The 18,146-nt window shown below is 44.3% G+C and overlaps 1 protein-coding gene across 1 annotated transcript in view; it reads right to left on the bottom strand.

Annotated features, from left to right (window-relative positions):
- Positions 1 to 2,355: 2,355 nt before the first annotated feature.
- The window catches only part of LOC120032827 (mitoferrin-2-like), a 251,179-nt gene continuing 235,388 nt past the window's right edge, over positions 2,356 to 18,146 (bottom strand). Inside the window, exon 4 of the mRNA XM_038979021.1 lies at positions 2,356 to 6,597. Coding sequence (XP_038834949.1) covers positions 6,014 to 6,597 — 584 coding nt within the window. The 3' untranslated portion in view covers positions 2,356 to 6,013. The remainder of the gene's footprint in view (positions 6,598 to 18,146) is intronic.

The raw sequence follows: 18,146 nt of genomic DNA, 5'->3' as shown, positions 1-18,146 counted from the left end.
TTAAGTCTGGTCTGTTCTATGGCTTATGTTCAGACTCCGGTCTAGAGAGGCCTGCTCGCCGTCTCTGTTCAGCTAGTACACTTTTTATTATGCTTCAGCCCTGTTCCATCAGGACTGACCAGCAGCTTGTTAAGTCTGGTCTGTTCTATGGCTTATGTTCAGACTCCGGCCTAGAGAGGCCTGGTCACCGTCTCTGTTCAGCTAGTACACTTTTTATTATGCTTCAGCCCTGTTCCATCAGGACTAACCAGCAGCTTGTTAAGTCTGGTCTGTTCTATGGCTTATGGTCAGACTCCGGCCTAGAGAGGCCTGGTCACCGTCTCTGTTCAGCTAGTACACTTTTTATTATGCTTCAGCCCTGTTCCATCAGGACTAACCAGCAGCTTGTTAAGTCTGGTCTGTTCTATGGCTTATGTTCAGACTCCGGCCTAGAGAGGCCTGGTCACCGTCTCTGTTCAGCTAGTACACTTTTTATTATGCTTCAGCCCTGTTCCATCAGGACTAACAAGCAGCTTGTTAAGTCTGGTCTGTTCTATGGCTTATGTTCAGACTCCGGCCTAGAGAGGCCTGGTCACCGTCTCTGTTCAGCTAGTACACTTTTTATTATGCTTCAGCCCTGTTCCATCAGGACTAACCAGCAGCTTGTTAAGTCTGGTCTGTTCTATGGCTTATGTTCAGACTCCGGCCTAGAGAGGCCTGGTCACCGTCTCTGTTCAGCTTGTACACTCCTTGCCAATCCTGTCATTTGCCAAAGACAGGAGAGGCATGTTAGCTAAAAAGACCTTGGCCCATCTGTAAACGCCTTAAGGGAAGTGCACAAAAATAAGGAGTATGACTAAATCATAAATCTTTATGCTTAGACCTACTTCACCAATGTTGGCCATCTAACAGGGTTGGGGCCAATTCCATTTCAATTCAGAAAATGAAACAAATTCCAATTCCACATTTTCCATATTAAAGAGCATTGAGCAGAACTGAAATGTCAGTGTATTTACCGAATTGCCTGGAATTTAAATGGATTTGACCCCAACCCTGATATCCTAGTAATTTTATCCTAACCTAATGCAATGGATGATATAGGCTAGGCCCCACACGCTATTGTAACATGGTACACCTCGGGCTGTCGTCTCTCGGGGTGCAACTCAGAACCAGCATGACAGTGGATAGCCTAGACATTCATCATTCTCTGTGTATTTCCAGGAGACATTATTCTCGTGTAAAACATACAAGTAACTGCCAAAATAAAGGAAACAATATTATGAAGTGTGTTAATAGGGCGTGGGGCCACCATGAGCCATCAGAACATCTTCAATGCACCTTGGCATAGATTCTACAAGTGTCTGGACCTACGTTGCCGGGACGCGACAGTTCTTCCACCAGAAATACCATCATTTGGTGTTTTGTTGATGGTGGTGGAAAATGCTGTCTCAGAATCTCTCAAGAATCTCCCATAAGTATTGAATTGGGTTGAGATCTGGGGAATGACACACACACTTAATTTAAATCACCTACGCTTCTTTGAGACCCCTCTTTCAAATCACTAAAATCTCTTCTAGTCATGGCAGACAAAATAATGGTCAACTGGGCAGTTTTCTACATGACCCTAAGCATGATGGGATGTTAATTGCTTAATTAACTCATATATTCACTTTCTATCTCTCATGTACTCAAATGTTTCCTTTATTTAGTCAGTTACCTGTATATCTCAGTAGCTGGATATCATAGGGGTGCTGATACAGCTGACACACGCCATACTACCAAACTTAATTATGACGGATGTTATTTACACACCATCCACTCAAGGCTATGATGATGTGAGTTATTATCCTGCGTCCCAAATGGCCCTACAGAGTGCACTACTTTTGACTAGAGCCCTATAGGCCCTGGTCAAAAGTAGTGCACTAAATAGGGAATAGGGTGCAATTTGGGCTGCAGGCATTGTCTGTGTGTGCTTCATCTGCCACCAGCTGCATCACTGATGAAGAGGGTTTAGATTTTCTTCCCACATTAAAAACACCACTGACACACAATTCATCAAACTATGGACAGGGCTGTATAGGCTGGCTACAGCTGAGGTTATTCTTGAAAATATAGGCCTACGCACACGGGCAGACAGACAGACAGATGACACAGGGTTTGTGAGGAGGGGTAGGGATGGAAGAGGGGTAAGGATTGAGGAGAGTTAGGGACGAGCAATACCAGCCACCTTAGTATACAAAGTGCAGGACAATACTTTCTACGACAAAATAAAGTTACAGACTGCAGCTTTAACATGCACTTTTCCAGTGTTTTACTGTTAAAATAACAGACATTTCTTACAGAACATTTTCACAAAAAAAGAGACAGGACACATTGTCATGGATCATTTCTCTCCAGCACATGGGGGCAGCAGTCCCAAGAGAAGACCCTGCTTCTGCGAGGCGCTGCCCGTTAGCGACTATTTATTTACAATTCACAAAATACAGGAAGAAGTTTCTCTTTCAATACAGATCAATCTTCTTCTCTAGCTTTTCATCACATCAAATTCACCCATCCCCCGTTCTTTCAGTCTTTGGTTTCCACTCCCAAACATGGCATACGGCAGGAAACACACATTCTACATTCAGTTATCTTTTCTCTCACCAACTCCTTTAAAGGGGAAGTTCAGTATTTTAGGAGCTAGCGGTGGCTAAAGTTGACTGAATTTTGTAGTGGTTGTTTAAAAAACCCTGAAGCATTGATACGTTTCTTCTGGCCCATAGACTACTTTCAGGATGAGGAACCATCTGACAAAGTTGTAAAATAGTGAACTTCCCCTTTAAGTTAACTGTTAACATATTCAAAACGTTGTTCGCTACTTGTGTATTCAGTATGTTGTTGTTTCTACCTATAGGTTCTATAGGGTGCCGATCTGGGTGGCAGTTGGTTAGTCTATATGAGGGGGATATCCTGCCAAGTAATCTATTACAAGGATCCAAAATTCCCCTAACTTCCCCCAAATTCCAAGTTTTCAACAGGTCATTGGGGATTCAGGATGCCCTGCTTTTTTCCTAATGATTACAGGAACATTTCTGGATAAACTGAGAATTTTGAAAAGTTCCCAGAATTTTCCAACCATAATATGAAGGAACCTATATATTAAATCTTCACTTATCAGGTCGGTTGCAGAACACTTGTCTGAAACTCTAGTCCTTTACAGGTAGAATGAGTTCATCTAGGATAGAGTATTCCTATTCACACATGTTCTTTCCTGTAATAATATGGCTTCAGAAATGAAGGTTAGGGTCCAGCAGGACTTCGTATTTGTGCGTTTGACTCATGGCGGCTGATTCGAAGGCCGTGTGTACGTAGTAAATGTTGCTAAAGTTACCATAGGATAAGTAACTACATGTATGTAAGTTACTATTTAAATGATTAGTTACCATTGGATAAGTAACTACATGTATGTAAGTTACTATTTAAATGATTAGTTCCCATAGGATAAGTAACTACATGTATGTAAGTTACTATTTAAATGATTAGTCACCACACATAACTGTAAATGACTATAAGTGCTAGAAAGCGGTGCGTGGTCAGAAGGTTCCGTCCCAAATGGCACCCTATTCCCTATATAGTGCACTACTTTTGACCAGATCCATATGAGCCGTGATCAAAAGTAGTACACTATATAGGGGCCAAGATGCCATTTGGGACACTACACGCACTCTCAAGGGAAAGGTCTTCTCCCTGTAAGTAGTGCACTATACAGGGAATAGGGTGCCATCTGAAACAAAGCCCATAACTCTCAACAGTCTGGTAGACTGGAGGTGTAGTACACCCTCCTCCCATCCCCAGAGGTTCTGTCCCAAAAGGCACATTATTCTCTATATGGTGTCCTAGCACTTTGCACTCAATGTTCTAGCGCGTTGCACTCAATGTTCTAGCGCGTTGCACTCAATGTTCTAGCGCGTTGCACTCAATGTTCTAGCGCTTTGCACTCAATGTTCTAGCGCTTTGCACTCAATGTTCTAGCGCTTTGCACTCCTATTTTATTTATTTCTCTCTTCCTCATTCAGTCAGTCACATCCACACACAGTCAACACCACTGCCTTGATCAACTCCAATGTGTTGAACATTTCAAGTCAAAATACTCATATTCCTCAATGTATACATACAGGCGAAGAAATAATTAACACAAGCCAAGTCACTATCTCAAAGATGGAAAAGGCCGTTATTGTTTTAAATAGCGTTGCATGAAACAATCTGGTGAATTTCCTTCCCATTTCAGAATGCTAGACGTTAATCTAAATATAGTCCAGTGGTAGTAGTGACTATAGATATATCCTTAATGCTGAATCCACTGACTCCAGTCATCACCCAATACAGATGTCTTCACTTGGTCTACGTCCCCATGACCTCACCTTCCTCCCAAAGTGTGCCCTTGTTCACTTCCCTTCACTGATTTAAAAGGAAATGACTGGTATAAGAAATATGGTGGAAACTGACTAGTCCATGTCTCCACCAACCCAATGCTATTAGATTTGTGGGAAGTAGTGAACGAGTGCACATTTGCAGGAGAAAGTAGATATTGGGACTCTTTTAGATCTGTCCATAAAGCCAATGGAGGACGAGACTCAAAGCCCCCTAGTGGTTATAGTAGGGAAATGCAGAAATATAATTATAATAATATAGACAGTAACTGGACAGTTTTAGGTACATCAGCTCATTCACCAAAATGGATGGCTCCTACAGCCAGTGAGTAACGCGGCTGTGGCTTGCTATATAAAGCAGGCAGACAGGCATTCAGTTACTGTTCCATTGAAAGTTAGAATGGGCAAAACGAGTGACCTAAGCGACGTTGAGCGTGGTATGATTGTTGGTGCCAGGTACTCCAGATCCAGTATCTCATCAGTCTGCCCTCCTGGGCTTTTCACACATGACAGTCTAGGGTTTACCGAGAATGGCACGACAAACAAAAAACGTCCAGTCAGTGGCAGTCCCGGGGGAAAACATCTCGTTGATGAGAGAGGTCAAAGGAGAACGGCTAGAGTGGTGCAAGGTAACAGGCCACAAACAGACAGATAACGGAGCAGTACAACAGTGGTGTGCAGAACAGCATCTCAGAACACAACTTGTCGGTCCTTGTCACAGATGGGCTATTGCAGCAGACGACCACACCGGAATCCACTCCTATCAGCTAAAAACAACAGGAAGCAGCTCCAGTGGGCACGCCTTCACCAACACTGTACAATTGAGGAATGGAACAACATCGCCTGGTCTGACAAATCCCGGTTCCTGTTGCGTCAAGCTGATGGCAGAGTCAGAATTTGGCGTATGCAGCATGAGTCCATGGACTCATCCTGCCTGGTGTCAACGGTACAGGCTGGTGGCGGTGGTGTACTGGTGTGGGGAATGTTTCCTGGCACACCTTAGGTCCCTTGATACCAATTGAGAAAATAACGTTTCCGACACTTTGTAGAATCCATGCCCCAAAGAATTCAGGCTGTTCTGGAGGCAAAGGGAGTCTGACCCGGTACTAGATGGGTGTACCTAATAAACTGGCCAGTGAGTGTATATTTGATTTAAAGTGCCATATACAGTATGCCTATAATAAACTATGTGAAAGATGGGGACTTGTTCTCCTATGTGAGGGGATAAGAGGAGGTCAGGTGTAGATGGGACACAGCTTTTGGCAACAAAAAACAAAACTTCACTTTTGCTAACCCTTACACTTTTCCTTACCTTAACCTAATTCTCCTAAACTGCTACGGCAATTCTCCTAACCTGCTGCGTAAGTTCTAAACCTGCTGTGTAAGGTGAATTTTGACAAAAGCTGTATCTCTTCTAGTCAAAAACACTAGGGGGAGGGGCTTTTATTTCCTGGTTAGTTTAGAAGGTCAGAGGTCAAATGGTCAGAGGTGGGGTTACTGTGGGGTGGTTATAGAGTTAGATAGAGGGGGAACTTGGCCCAAAGATAGGAGCTGAGCTCTCTAGTACATCTCTATGGGGGTGGGTTCCTTGGGGGACATTTTGAGTGAAGGTCGCCCCTCCCTCTCTACTTCTCTCCGTCTCGGTGGTGCAGTCTTCTCTCGTACTGGCGCTTGGTGATGACGTATTTGAAGAACTCGTAGACGGACCAGCTGATGGCAGTGGAGGGCATCTGATAGATGATCCTGGCCTGGACACCCTTAAAGAACGCCGTCCCGCCCCCCATCCTGTACACAGTCCGGAACGCCTCCCCTAACCCCGAGATGTGGCGCCCCCCAGTGGCCGACGCCGTCCCTACACTCGCTCCAACCCCCAGCGCTCCTGGGACCTCGGCATGGACCGCTAGGGCCTCCTGGGTGTTGAGGAGGGTCTTACAGACATCCAGCGGGGTGGTGGCGGCGGCGGCAATGGCCCCAGCAAGCGCCCCGGAGATGACGTGAGAGGAGGGGTTGTACTGTCTGTGGGGGTTGAGCAGCTCCTGGAGGTACTCGTAGGTCATGAAGTGGAGAGCCTGGAAGGGGACGTTCATGGTCAGCTGCGTTGTGTAGGAGCGGTAGAAGGCCCCGGGGCCCTCGCGCCTCCAGATGGAGCCCACGCAGTCAGACACGCCGCGGTACGGGGAGTTGTACATCTGCATACGCTGCTTCACCACTAGGGGGGAGAGAGAGAGAGTTTAGAACGAAAAAGGAACAGATGTTGAAAACACACTGGAGCTTTTAAAGTACACAACCAGACAGAGAGGAAGGTCAGCCTAGAGGAGGAAAGGGAGAGGAGAGGAAGTTCAGCCTAGAGGAGGAAAAGGCAGGAGAGGAAGTTCAGCCTAGAGGAGGAAAAGGGAGAGGAAGTTCAGCCTAGAGGAGGAAAAGGGAGGAGAGGAAGTTCAGCCTAGAGGAGGAAAAGGGAGAGGAAGTTCAGCCTAGAGGAGGAAAAGGGAGAGGAAGTTCAGCCTAGAGGAGGAAAAGGGAGAGGAGAGGAAGTTCAGCCTAGAAGAAATGGAAGAGGAGAGGAAGTTCAGCCTAGAAGAAAAGGAAGAGGAGAGGAAGGTCAGCCTAGAGGAGGAAAAGGAGAGGAAGTTCAGCCTAGAGGAGGAAAAGGGAGAGGCGAGGAAGTTCAGCCTAGAGGAGGAAAAGGAAGAGGCGAGGAAGTTCAGCCTAGAGGAGGAAAAGGAAGAGGCGAGGAAGTTCAGCCTAGAGGAGGAAAAGGAAGAGGAGAGGAAGTTCAGCCTAGAGGAGGAAAAGGAAGAGGAGAGGAAGTTCAGCCTAGAGGAGGAAAAGGAAGAGGAGAGGAAGTTCAGCCTAGAGGAGGAAAAGGAAGAGGAGAGGAAGTTCAGCCTAGAAGAGGAAAAGGAAGAGGAGAGGAAGTTCAGCCTAGAAGAGGAAAAGGAAGAGGAGAGGAAGTTCAGCCTAGAAGAAAAGGAAGAGGAGAGGAAGTTCAGCCTAGAAGAAAAGGAAGAGGAGAGGAAGTTCAGCCTAGAAGAAAAGGAAGAGGAGAGGAAGTTCAGCCTAGAGGAGGAAAAGGAAGAGGAGAGGAAGTTCAGCCTAGAAGAAAAGGAAGAGGAGAGGAAGTTCAGCCTAGAAGAAAAGGAAGAGGAAGGTCAGCCTAGAGGAAAAGGGAGAGGAAGAAAGAACAGGTGATGGGAGGACAGAGAAGAAAATAATAGTTGAAAGGAAAAGAGTACCACATCTAGTCAAAACAGAGATATTAGGCTTTTAATGAGGGATACAGTTGGGACACACCATCAAGGGATTCCCCACTGCAGCCAATCAGAATGAGATGAAACCAGTCTCTAAAGGAAACACTACTTAGGAAAGTAAAAGGAAATGGGGCTTAATGGAATTCAGAACACCAGAAAGTTCAAAGCGTCCAATCCCGTCCCTAGTGACCCAGCCGGAGGACCAATGGCACAGCTGGCTGGCACACCTGGCCCTGGTCAGGTTGCTATGGAAACACCAATCACCATGGCCAGATGTGTGTGAGCCAGCAGATGTTAATGCTATACACTTGAGGGAGCAGGATGTAAACACACACCTGCAAACCGGTCGACTAATGACACTCACAGATGTGTGTTCCGATGCCCCTTTAGTTAGATGATGCTAACACTCAACACTGATCTAAGGCCAGTTTTACTTTTCCTGCCCTAAAGGTCAAGGATAGGATATGACTAATGTAAGCTGATCCTATATCTGTGCCTACTAGCAACTTCTACCCAGGTGCTGCTCCTAATGGGCACCCCCAGTCCAGTCTCAGAGCTCCCCCTAGTGTCCTGTAGCAGTATATAAAGAGTTGTGGGGAGGTGCTATACATATTCAGACAGAGAAGGGATTACTGTTCTATTAATGTATCAGGGAGTCTGACGCTGCAGATATCTACAGTGTTTATCAGGTGACATCACTGTAGTGTGAACACACACACACACACAGTCGCATTTAGCTTTCAGAACTCCACATTTTCAAAACCCACACCATCAAAACATCTGCGTCTTAAACCATTTCACCTTTGTTTTATATCAAAAATCAGTGTTTTTTTTGCTTTAATAGAGCGTGCAACTCTAGTTTTTCATCACACAAAATACATAACTGCAACACATTCGACAGAAAACCGCTTTCATCAGATGACAGACAGAAGTGCAATGTTATTTGGCTAGCAGCATATAAGTAAATGAGCTAACAATTTAAAAAAATGTGCTTTGATATATTTCTGTTTATCATAAACCAGGTTTCCATCCAACCTTTTAATGTCCGATAAAACATTTCATGACAGGCCTGTTGGAAAGAGCACAAACTTCCCAAACGTTGATAAAACACGCTAGACTTCTCAAACGTTGATAAAACACGCTAGACAAGGTGGAATCTTTGTGTCTGTAAAATGACTTCTGCCAGAAATGGTGATGGAAACGCTTAGGTGCAAATATTGATATAATAACCATCATATTGAAGTAAACTTGGAGTCACGTGATGACATGTGTGGTCCTCTCACTAACACTCGTTAGGAAAGCATGCAGTTCATTAGGCTACAGATGAAATAAGTGATGAACTTCACAGGGTGGGGAAAGTGCACAGTGATGAGCTTGATGCTCCTTTTCAATATTTTATTTTCTTTAACATTTATTTTATCAGAGTCATACTGAGACCAAGGTCTGTTTTACCGATGTGCCTTGAAATACAGAAATTACAGAAAAAAACACATGAATATAGATACAAAATGCAAGTAGAAAGAACAACATGGTCATAAAAAACAAACACAATCATTAATTAGGTCCTCAATCAGCTTTCTGAATTGCCATGGAGGCACCAGAACATCACATTCATCATTAATTAGGTCCTCAATCAGCTTTCTGAATTGCCGTGGAGGCACCAGAACATCACATTCATCATTAATTAGGTCCTCAATCAGCTTTCTGAATTGCCATGGAGGCACCAGAACATCAAATTCATCATTAATTAGGTCCTCAATCAGCTTTCTGAATTGCCGTGGAGGCACCAGAACATCACATTCATCATTAATTAGGTCCTCAATCAGCTTTCTGAATTGCCATGGAGGCACCAGAACATCACATTCAACAACATTTTGAAGATTTTTGCACCTCATTTGTGGAACAAACTAAAAGCTGATTTACCTAACTCTGTAGAGACCAAAGGAATTTCCAGAGTTAACCATCCCTGAGACCAGGTGTGGTAACAAGCATGTCTAAAGTTTAGTGAAGATGTTAGGTACAGCGGGGACTTTTTGTAAAAGGGCTTTAGAAATGAATAAACATAGCAATGTATCAACCTACGTGACATCAGAAGAATGCAGCGATGAGTACTAAAACTGTCACCTGTAATAAAGCGCAGTGCGCCATGACAAACTGCATCTAACGGCTTCAATGAAGTGGCAGCTGCGTTCATACAGATGATGTCGCCATAGTCTACTTGCGATAGGAACGTCAACTGAATAACCTGCTTTCTGCTATTTAGCGAGAGGCAGGACCTATTTCTACAGAAGACCATTTTTATTCTCAGATTTTTTACTATCAATATGCTTTTTAAAAGACAGCTTTCATCTCTCCAGATGCCCAGATATTTGTAAGCAGGGACACAATCAATAAGGACACCATCCAAAATACATGCTTAAATCAGAGCTATTTTTATATATGTGCTCCAGAGAACAACATGTGCTTAGTTTGACCTGCATTCAATACTAATGTCAGGTCAATAAAGTTTCTGTAATACAATGAAGGCAGACTGTAGTTCAGAGAGTACCTGGTCAACCGTGGGGGAAATGGCATAAACAACTGTATTAAACAGTAAAAAGTACAGGACCCAGAATCAACCCCTGCGGGACACCTTTTGTAATATCCAGGAAACCTGATACACATGGAGTTCTATCTGTTAAGTAATTTTTAAACCAGTTACATGCAGGCTGGTCTAGGCCAATTGAGGAAAGCCTCCGAATTGGCAGTGAGTGATCAACAGTATCGAAAGGTCAATGAAGATGTCAATGTTGCCTTTTAGCTATAGAGTTAACCACATCAAGGAGGGATGCAGCAGAGATAGTGCTATGACCTGGTCTAAAACTGATGTACATTTAGAATACATTTCAAAGATAAGAAAGATCTTAGCTGAGAATGAATCAAGGATTCTAATAGTTTAGCAAGACAGTTCTGAAATAGCGCAATTATTATTTAGGTCACAAGGACATACTGGCGGGTCTTATTCTGGTGACATGATGATCGATGCTTGGCTGCTCCGAGTATCCATAGCAACAGCTCAGCTTGGGCTGCTCTACTCAATGCAGAGACATGAGATAGCAGTTAGCTGTTAGCTACTTTTCCTCACTCAATAATCCTTGAGTTTTATCGGAGTATAATTATTTTCTGTCAAATAATCCCTCCTGTTTTATATTTGGTGATGAAACACTTCTGACACCATGTTATGATATTAGCCAGATATCACTGAACTACGCAGCAGAGCACGAGCAAATGCCTCCGCAATCAAACGTTAGTGATATCTGGCTAATATCATAACATGGTGTCAGAAGTGTTTCATCACAAATATAAAACAGGAGGGATTATTTGACAGAAAATAATTATACTCGATTAAAACTCAAGAGTATTGAGTGAGAAAAGTAGCTAACAGCTAACTGTATCTCCTGTCTCTGCATTGAGTAGAGCAGCCCAAGCTGAGCTGTTGCTATGGATACTCGGAGCAGCCAAGCATCGTCATCATGTCACCAGAATAAGACCCGCCAGTATGTCCTTGTGACCTAAATAATAATTGCGCTATTTCAGAACTGTCTTGCTAAACTATTAGAATCCTGATTCACTCTCAGCTAAGATCTTTCTTATCTTGAGAATGTATTCTAAATGTACATCAGTTTAGAACGGTCATAGCACTATCTCTGCTGCATCCCTCCTTGATGTGGTTAACTCTATAGCTAAAAGGCAACATTGACATCTTCATTGACCTTTCGATACTGTTGATCACTCACTGCCAATTCGGAGGCTTTCCTCAATTGGCCTAGACCAGCCTGCATGTAACTGGTTTAAAAATTACTTAACAGATAGAACTCATGTGTATCAGGTTTCCTGGATATTACAAAGGTGTCCCGCAGGGTGTGATCTGTGGTCCTGTACTTTTACGTTTAATACAGTTGTTTATGCCATTTCCCCCACGGTTGACCAGTACTCTCTGAACTACAGTCTGCCTTCATTGTATTACAGAAACTTTATTGACCTGACATTAGTATTGAATGCAGGTCAAACTAAGCACATGTTGTTCTCTGGAGCACATATATAAAATAGCTCTGATTAAGCATGTATTTTGGATGGTGTCCTTATTGATTGCGTCCCTGCTTACAAATATCTGCATCTGGATAGATGAAAGCTGTCTTTTAAAAGAATATTGATAGTAAAAAATCTGAGAATAAAAATGGTCTTCTGTAGAAATAGGTCCTGCCTCTCGCTAAATAGCAGAAAGCAGGTTATTCAGTTGACGTTCATCGCAAGTAGACTATGGCGACATCATCTGTATGAACGCAGCTGCCACTTCATTGAAGCCGTTAGATGCAGTTTGTCATGGCGCACTGCGCTTTATTACGGGTGACAATTTTAGTGCTCATCGCTGCATTCTTCTGATGTCACGTAGGTTGATACATTGCTATGTTTATTCATTTCTAAGCCCTTTTACAAAAAGTCCCGCTGTTACCTAACATCTTCACTAAACTTTAGACATGCTTGTACCACACCCTGGTCTCAGGATGGTTAACTCTGGAAATTCCTTTGGTCTCATACAGAGTTAGGTAAATCAGCTTTTGTTTGTTCCACAAATGAGGTGCAAAAATCTTCAAAATGCTGTTGAATGTGATGTTCTGGTGCCTCCATGGCAATTCAGAAAGCTGATTGAGGAACTAATAAGATGAATGTGATGTTCTGGTGCCTCCACGGCAATTCAGAAAGGATGAGGACCTAATAATGATGAATTTGATGTTCTGGTGCCTCCATGCAATTCAGAAAGCTGATTGAGGCATAATTAATGATGAATGTGATGTTCTGGTGCCTCCACGGCAATTCAGAAAGCTGATTGAGAGCCTAATTAATGATGAATGTGATTTTCTGGTGCCTCCATGGCAATTCAGAAGAAAGCGATGAGACACTAATTAATGATTGTGTTGTTTTTTATGACCATGTTGTTCTTTCTACTTGCATTTTGTATCTATATTCATGTGTTTTTTTCTGTAATTTCTGTATTTCAAGGCACATCGAAAACAGACCTTGGTCTCAGTACTGACTCTGATAAAATAAATGTTAAGAAAATAAATATTGAAAAGGAGCATCAAGCTCATCACTGGCACTTCCCACCCTGTGAAGTTCATCACTTATTTCATCTGTACCTAATGAACTGCATGCTTTCCTAACGAGTGTTAGTGAGAGGACCACACATGTCATCACGTGACTCCAAAGTATACTTCAATATGATGGTTATTATATCAATATTTGCACCTAAGCGTTCCATCAACATTTCTGGCAGAAGTCATTTTACAGACACACAAGATTCCACCTTGTCTAGCCGTGTTTATCAAAGTTGAGAAGTCTAGCGTTTTATCAACGTTTGGGAAGTTTGTCTCTTTCCAACGCCTCTGTCATGAAATGTTTTATCGGACATTAAAAGGTGATGGAAACCTGGTTTATGATAAACAGAAATATATCAAAGCACATTTTTTAATTGTTAGCTCCTTTACTATATATTGCTGACTAGCCAAATAACATTGGCACTTCTGTCTCGTTCATCTGATGAAACGGTTTTCTGTCGAATGTGGTTGGCATGTTATTAGTTTGTGTGCTGAAACTAGTAGTTGCAGGCTCTCATTATAAGCAAAAAAAACACTGATTGTTGATATAAAACAAGTGAATGGTTTAAGACACAGATGTTTTGATGTGTGGGGTTGTGAAAATGTGAGAGTCTGAAATCTAAAGGCGACTGTGTGTGTGTGTGTGTTCCAAATACAGGATGTCACCTGATAAACACTGGAGATATCTGCAGGCGTCAGACTCCCTGATATCATTAATGAGAACAGTAGACAATCCCGCTTCTCTGTCTGAAATATGTATAGGCACCTCCCAACTCTTTATATAGCTGCTACAGTGCACTATGGGGAGCTCTGAGACTGGACTGGGGTGCCGCATTAGGAGCAGGCACCTGTTGAAGTTGCTAGTAGGCACAGATATAGGTCAGCTACATTAGTCATATCACACACACTCGGACCTTGTATGGGCGAAAAGTAAAAACGGCCTTAGATCAGTGTGAGTGTTAGCAGTCACTAACTCAAGGGGCTCGGAACACCACATACTGTCGAGGTGTCATTAAGTCGACGCGTTTGCAGGGTGTGTTCGATCCTGCTCCCTCAAGTGTATAGCATTAACACTGCTGCTCACACGCAGCTGGTCCATGGTGATTGGTGTTTCCATAGCAACCTGTACCAGGCCCAGTGTGTCCAGCCAAGCTGTGGCCATGGTCTCCTACGCTGGTCACTTGGGACGGGATGGACGTCTTTGAACTTCTGGTGTCTGAATTGGCCATAGCTCCCATTTCCTTTACTTTCTAAGTAGCTTTCCTTTAGAGACTGGTTACTCTCATTCTGACTGGCTGCAGTGGGGATATCCCTTGATTGGTGTGTCCCAGACTGTATCCCTCAATTAAAAGCCTAATATCTCTGTGTTTGACTAGATGTGGTATACTCCTTTTCCTTTCAAACTATTATTTTCTTCTCTGGTCGTTGCCCCACACCTGTTCTTTTCTTCCTCTCCTTTTCCTCTGGCTGACCTGTCCTCTTCCTTCTTCTACGCTGAACTGTTCCGCCTCGTTCCTTGTCTTCCTAAGGCTGAATTTCCTTTCCTCTTCTTTCCTCTAGGCTGAACTTCCTATCCTCTATCCTTTCTTCTAGCTGAAATTTTCCTCTCTCTTCCTTTCTTCTAGGCTGAACTTCCTCTCAGTTTCTTTTCTTCTAGGCTGAACTTCCTCTACTCTTCCTTTTCCTCTCTAGGCTGTGAACTTCCTTCCCCCTTCCTTTTCCTTTCTAGGCTGAAATTCCTCTCCTATTCCTTTTCCTCCTCTAGCTGAACTCCTTCCTCTCCTTTTTCCTCCTCTAGGCTGAACCTTCCTTCCTTCTCCTTTCCTCCTCTAGGCTGAACTTACTCTCCTCTTCCTTTTACTCCTCTAGGCTGAAAACTTCCTCCCCTCCTTCCTTTCCTCTCTAGGCTGAAACTTCCTCTCCTCTTCCTTTTCCTCATCTAGGCTGAACGGCTCTCCTCTCCTTTTCCTCCTCTAGGCTGAACTTCCTCTCCTTTTCACTCCTCTAGGCTGACCTTCCTCTCCTTTTTTTCCCTTCTTCTAGGCTGAACTTCCTCTCCTCTTCCTTTTCTTCTAGGCTGAACTTCCTCTCCTCTTCCTTTTTCCTCCGCTAGGCTTGAACTTCCTATCTCTCCCTTTTCCTCCTCTAGGCTGAACTTCCTCTCATCTGCCTTTTCCCGCCTCTAGGCTGAACTTCCTAGTCCTCTCCCTTTTGCCTCCTCTAGGCTGAACTTCCTCTCCTCTCCCTTTTCCCTCTAGGCTGATGAACTTCCTCTTCCTCTCCCTTTTTTCTCCTCTAGCTGAAACTTCCTCTTATCCCCTTTTCCTCCTCTAGGCGGACCTTACCTCTTCTGTCTGTTGTGTACTTTAAAAGCTCCAGTGTGTTTTCAAACATCCTGTTCCTTTTTCGTTCTAAACTCTCTCTCTGCCCCCCTAGTGGTGAAGCAGCGTAGGCAGATGTACAATCCCCATTTCCGCGTGGGGCCGTTCGACTGCGTGGGCTCCATATGGAGGCGTGAGGGCCCCGGGGCCTTAGAACGATCCGACACAACGCAGCTGACCATGAAAGGGTCCCTTCCAGGCTCCTCCACTTCATGACTACGAGTACCTCCAGGAGCTGCTCAACCCCCACAGGGAGACAGTACAACCCTTCATCTCACGTCACCTCCGGGGCGCTTGCTGGGGCCATTGCCGCCGCCGCCACCCATCCGCTGATGTCTGTTAAGGACCCTCCTCATACCACCACAGGAGGCCTAGCGGGTCCATCTGCCGGGGTCCAGGAGCGCTAGGGGGTTGGAAGCGAGTGTAGTAGGCGGCGTCGGCCACTGGGGGGCGCACATCTCGGGTGTTAGGGGAGGCGTTCCGGACTGTGTTACAGGATTGGGGGCGGACGGGAGTTCTTTAAGGGTGATCCAGGCGGATCATCTATCAGATGCCCTCCACTGCATCAGCTGAGTCCGTTACGAGTTCTCAAATACGTCATCACCAGCGCCAGTACGAGAGAAGACTGCACACGAGACGGAGAGAAGTAGAGAGGGAGGTGCGACTCACTCAAATGTCCCCAGGAACCACCCCCATAGAGAGTACTAGAGAAGCTCAGCTCTATCTTGGGCAAGTTTCCCCCTCTATCCCCACTCTATACCACCACACAAGAACCCCAACCTCTGACCATTTGACCTCGACCTTCTAAACTAACAGGAAAATAAAAGCCCCTCCCCTAGGTTTTGACTAGAAGAGATACAGTTTTGTCAAAAATTCACCTTACCAGCAGGTTAGAAACTGAAGCAGCAGGTTAGAGAATTGCCGTAAGCAGTTAGGAGAATTAGGTTAAGAGTCACCTTCCAAAGTGTAAGGGTAGCAAAAGTGTGAAGTTTTGTTTTTTAGTTGCCAAAAGCTGCGTCCCATTACACCGACCTCCTCTATCCCCCTCACATAGGAGAACAATTCCCATCTTTCACATAGTTTATTATAGGCATACTGTATATGGCACTTTAAATCAAAATATACACTCACTGGCCAGTTTTATCGGTTACACCCAATCTGAGTACCGGGTCAGACTCCCTTTGCATCCAGAACATGCCTGAATTCTTTGGGGCATGGATTCTACAAAAGTGCGGAAACGTTTATTTTTCGCAAATGGTATCAAGGACCTAAGGTGTGCCAGAAACATTAACCACACCAGTACACCACCGCCACCAGCCTGTTTACCGTTGACACCAGGCAGGATGAGTCAGGACTCATGCTGCATACGACAAATTCTGATCTCCCATCAGCTTGACGCCAACAGGAAACGGGATTTGTAACCAGGCGATGTTGTTCCATCTCAATTGTACCAGTGTTGGTTGGAAGTGCGTGCCCACTGGAGCTGCTCTGGTGTTTTAGCTGATAGGCGTGGATTCCGGTGTGTCGTCTGTGCCAATAGCCATCGTGACAAGGACCGACAAGTGGTGTTTCTGAGATGCTGTTCGCACACCATGTTGTTACTGCTCCGTTATCTGTCTGTCTGTGGCCCTGTTACTTGCACCACTCTAGCGTTCTCCTTTGACCTCTCTCATCAACGAGATGTTTTCCCCCGGGACTGCCACTGACTGGAAGTTTTTGTTGTCGGCCATCTCGGTAACCCAGACTGTCATGTGTTTTTGAAAAGCCAGGAGGGAGAATGATGAGATACTGGATCTGGAGTAACCTTGGGCACCAAAATATACCACGCCTCAACGTCGCAAGGTCACTCGTTTGCCCATTCTAATTCAATGGAACAGTAACTGAATGCCTGTCGCCTGCTTTTATATAGCAATCCCAGCCGCGTTAATCACGGGCTGTAGGAGCCTCATTTGTGTGAATGAGCTGATGACCTAAAAACTGTCAGTTACTGTCTATATTATTATAATTATATTTCTGCATTCCTACTATAACCCAACGAGGGGGCTTTGAGTCTCGTCCTCCATTGGCTTTATGGCCAGATCTAAAAGAGGTCCCAATATTACTTTCTTCTGACAAATGCTGCACTCGTCACTACTTCCCACAATCTAATAGCAGTGGGTTGTTCGGAGACAGGATAGTCAGTTTCCACCATATTTCTATACCAGTCATTTCCTTTTAATCGTGAAGGGAAGTGAACAAAGGGCACACTTTGGGGAGGAAGGTGAGGTCCATGGGGACGTTAGACCAAGTGAAGACATCTGTAGCGGGTGAGGACTGGAGTCAGTTGATCAGCATAAGGGCTATATCTATAGGCATACTACCACTGGACTATATTTAGATAACGTCTAGCATTCTGAAATGGGAAGGAAATTCACCAGATGTTTCATGCAACGCTATTTAAAACAAATAAGGCCTTTTTCCATCTTTGAGATAGTGACTTGGACGTGTGTTAATTATTTCTTCGCCCGTATGTATTACATGAGGGAATAGAGTATTTGACTTGAAACGTTCAACACTTGAGTTGATCAAGGCAGTGGTGTTGACTGTGTGTGTATGTGACTGACTGAATGATGTGAAGAGAGAAATAAATTATAAAATAGGAGTCAAAAAGCGCTAGAACATGAGTGCAAAAGCGCTAGAACAATTGAGTGCAAAGGCTAGAAACATTGAGTGCAACGCGCTAGAAAATTGAGTGCAACGCGCTAGAACATTGAGATGCAACGGCGCTAGAACATTGAGTGCAAATGCTAGAACACCATCTAGAGAATAATGGCCTTTGGACGAACCTCTGGGATGGGGATGTAGGGTGTACTAACTCCAGTCTACCGACTGTTGAGAGTTATTGGCTTGTTTCAGATGGCAACCCTATTCCTGTATAGTGACACTACGTACAGGGAGAAGACCTTTCCCTTGAGAGTGCTTGTAGTGTCCAAATGGGCATCTTGGCCCCTA

Source organism: Salvelinus namaycush, chromosome 39 (assembly GCF_016432855.1).
Source record: "Salvelinus namaycush isolate Seneca chromosome 39, SaNama_1.0, whole genome shotgun sequence".
Lineage (NCBI taxonomy): Eukaryota > Metazoa > Chordata > Actinopteri > Salmoniformes > Salmonidae > Salvelinus > Salvelinus namaycush.
The sequence above is the reverse complement of the archived record's forward strand: the minus strand, read 5'-3'. Positions and strand labels throughout refer to the sequence as shown.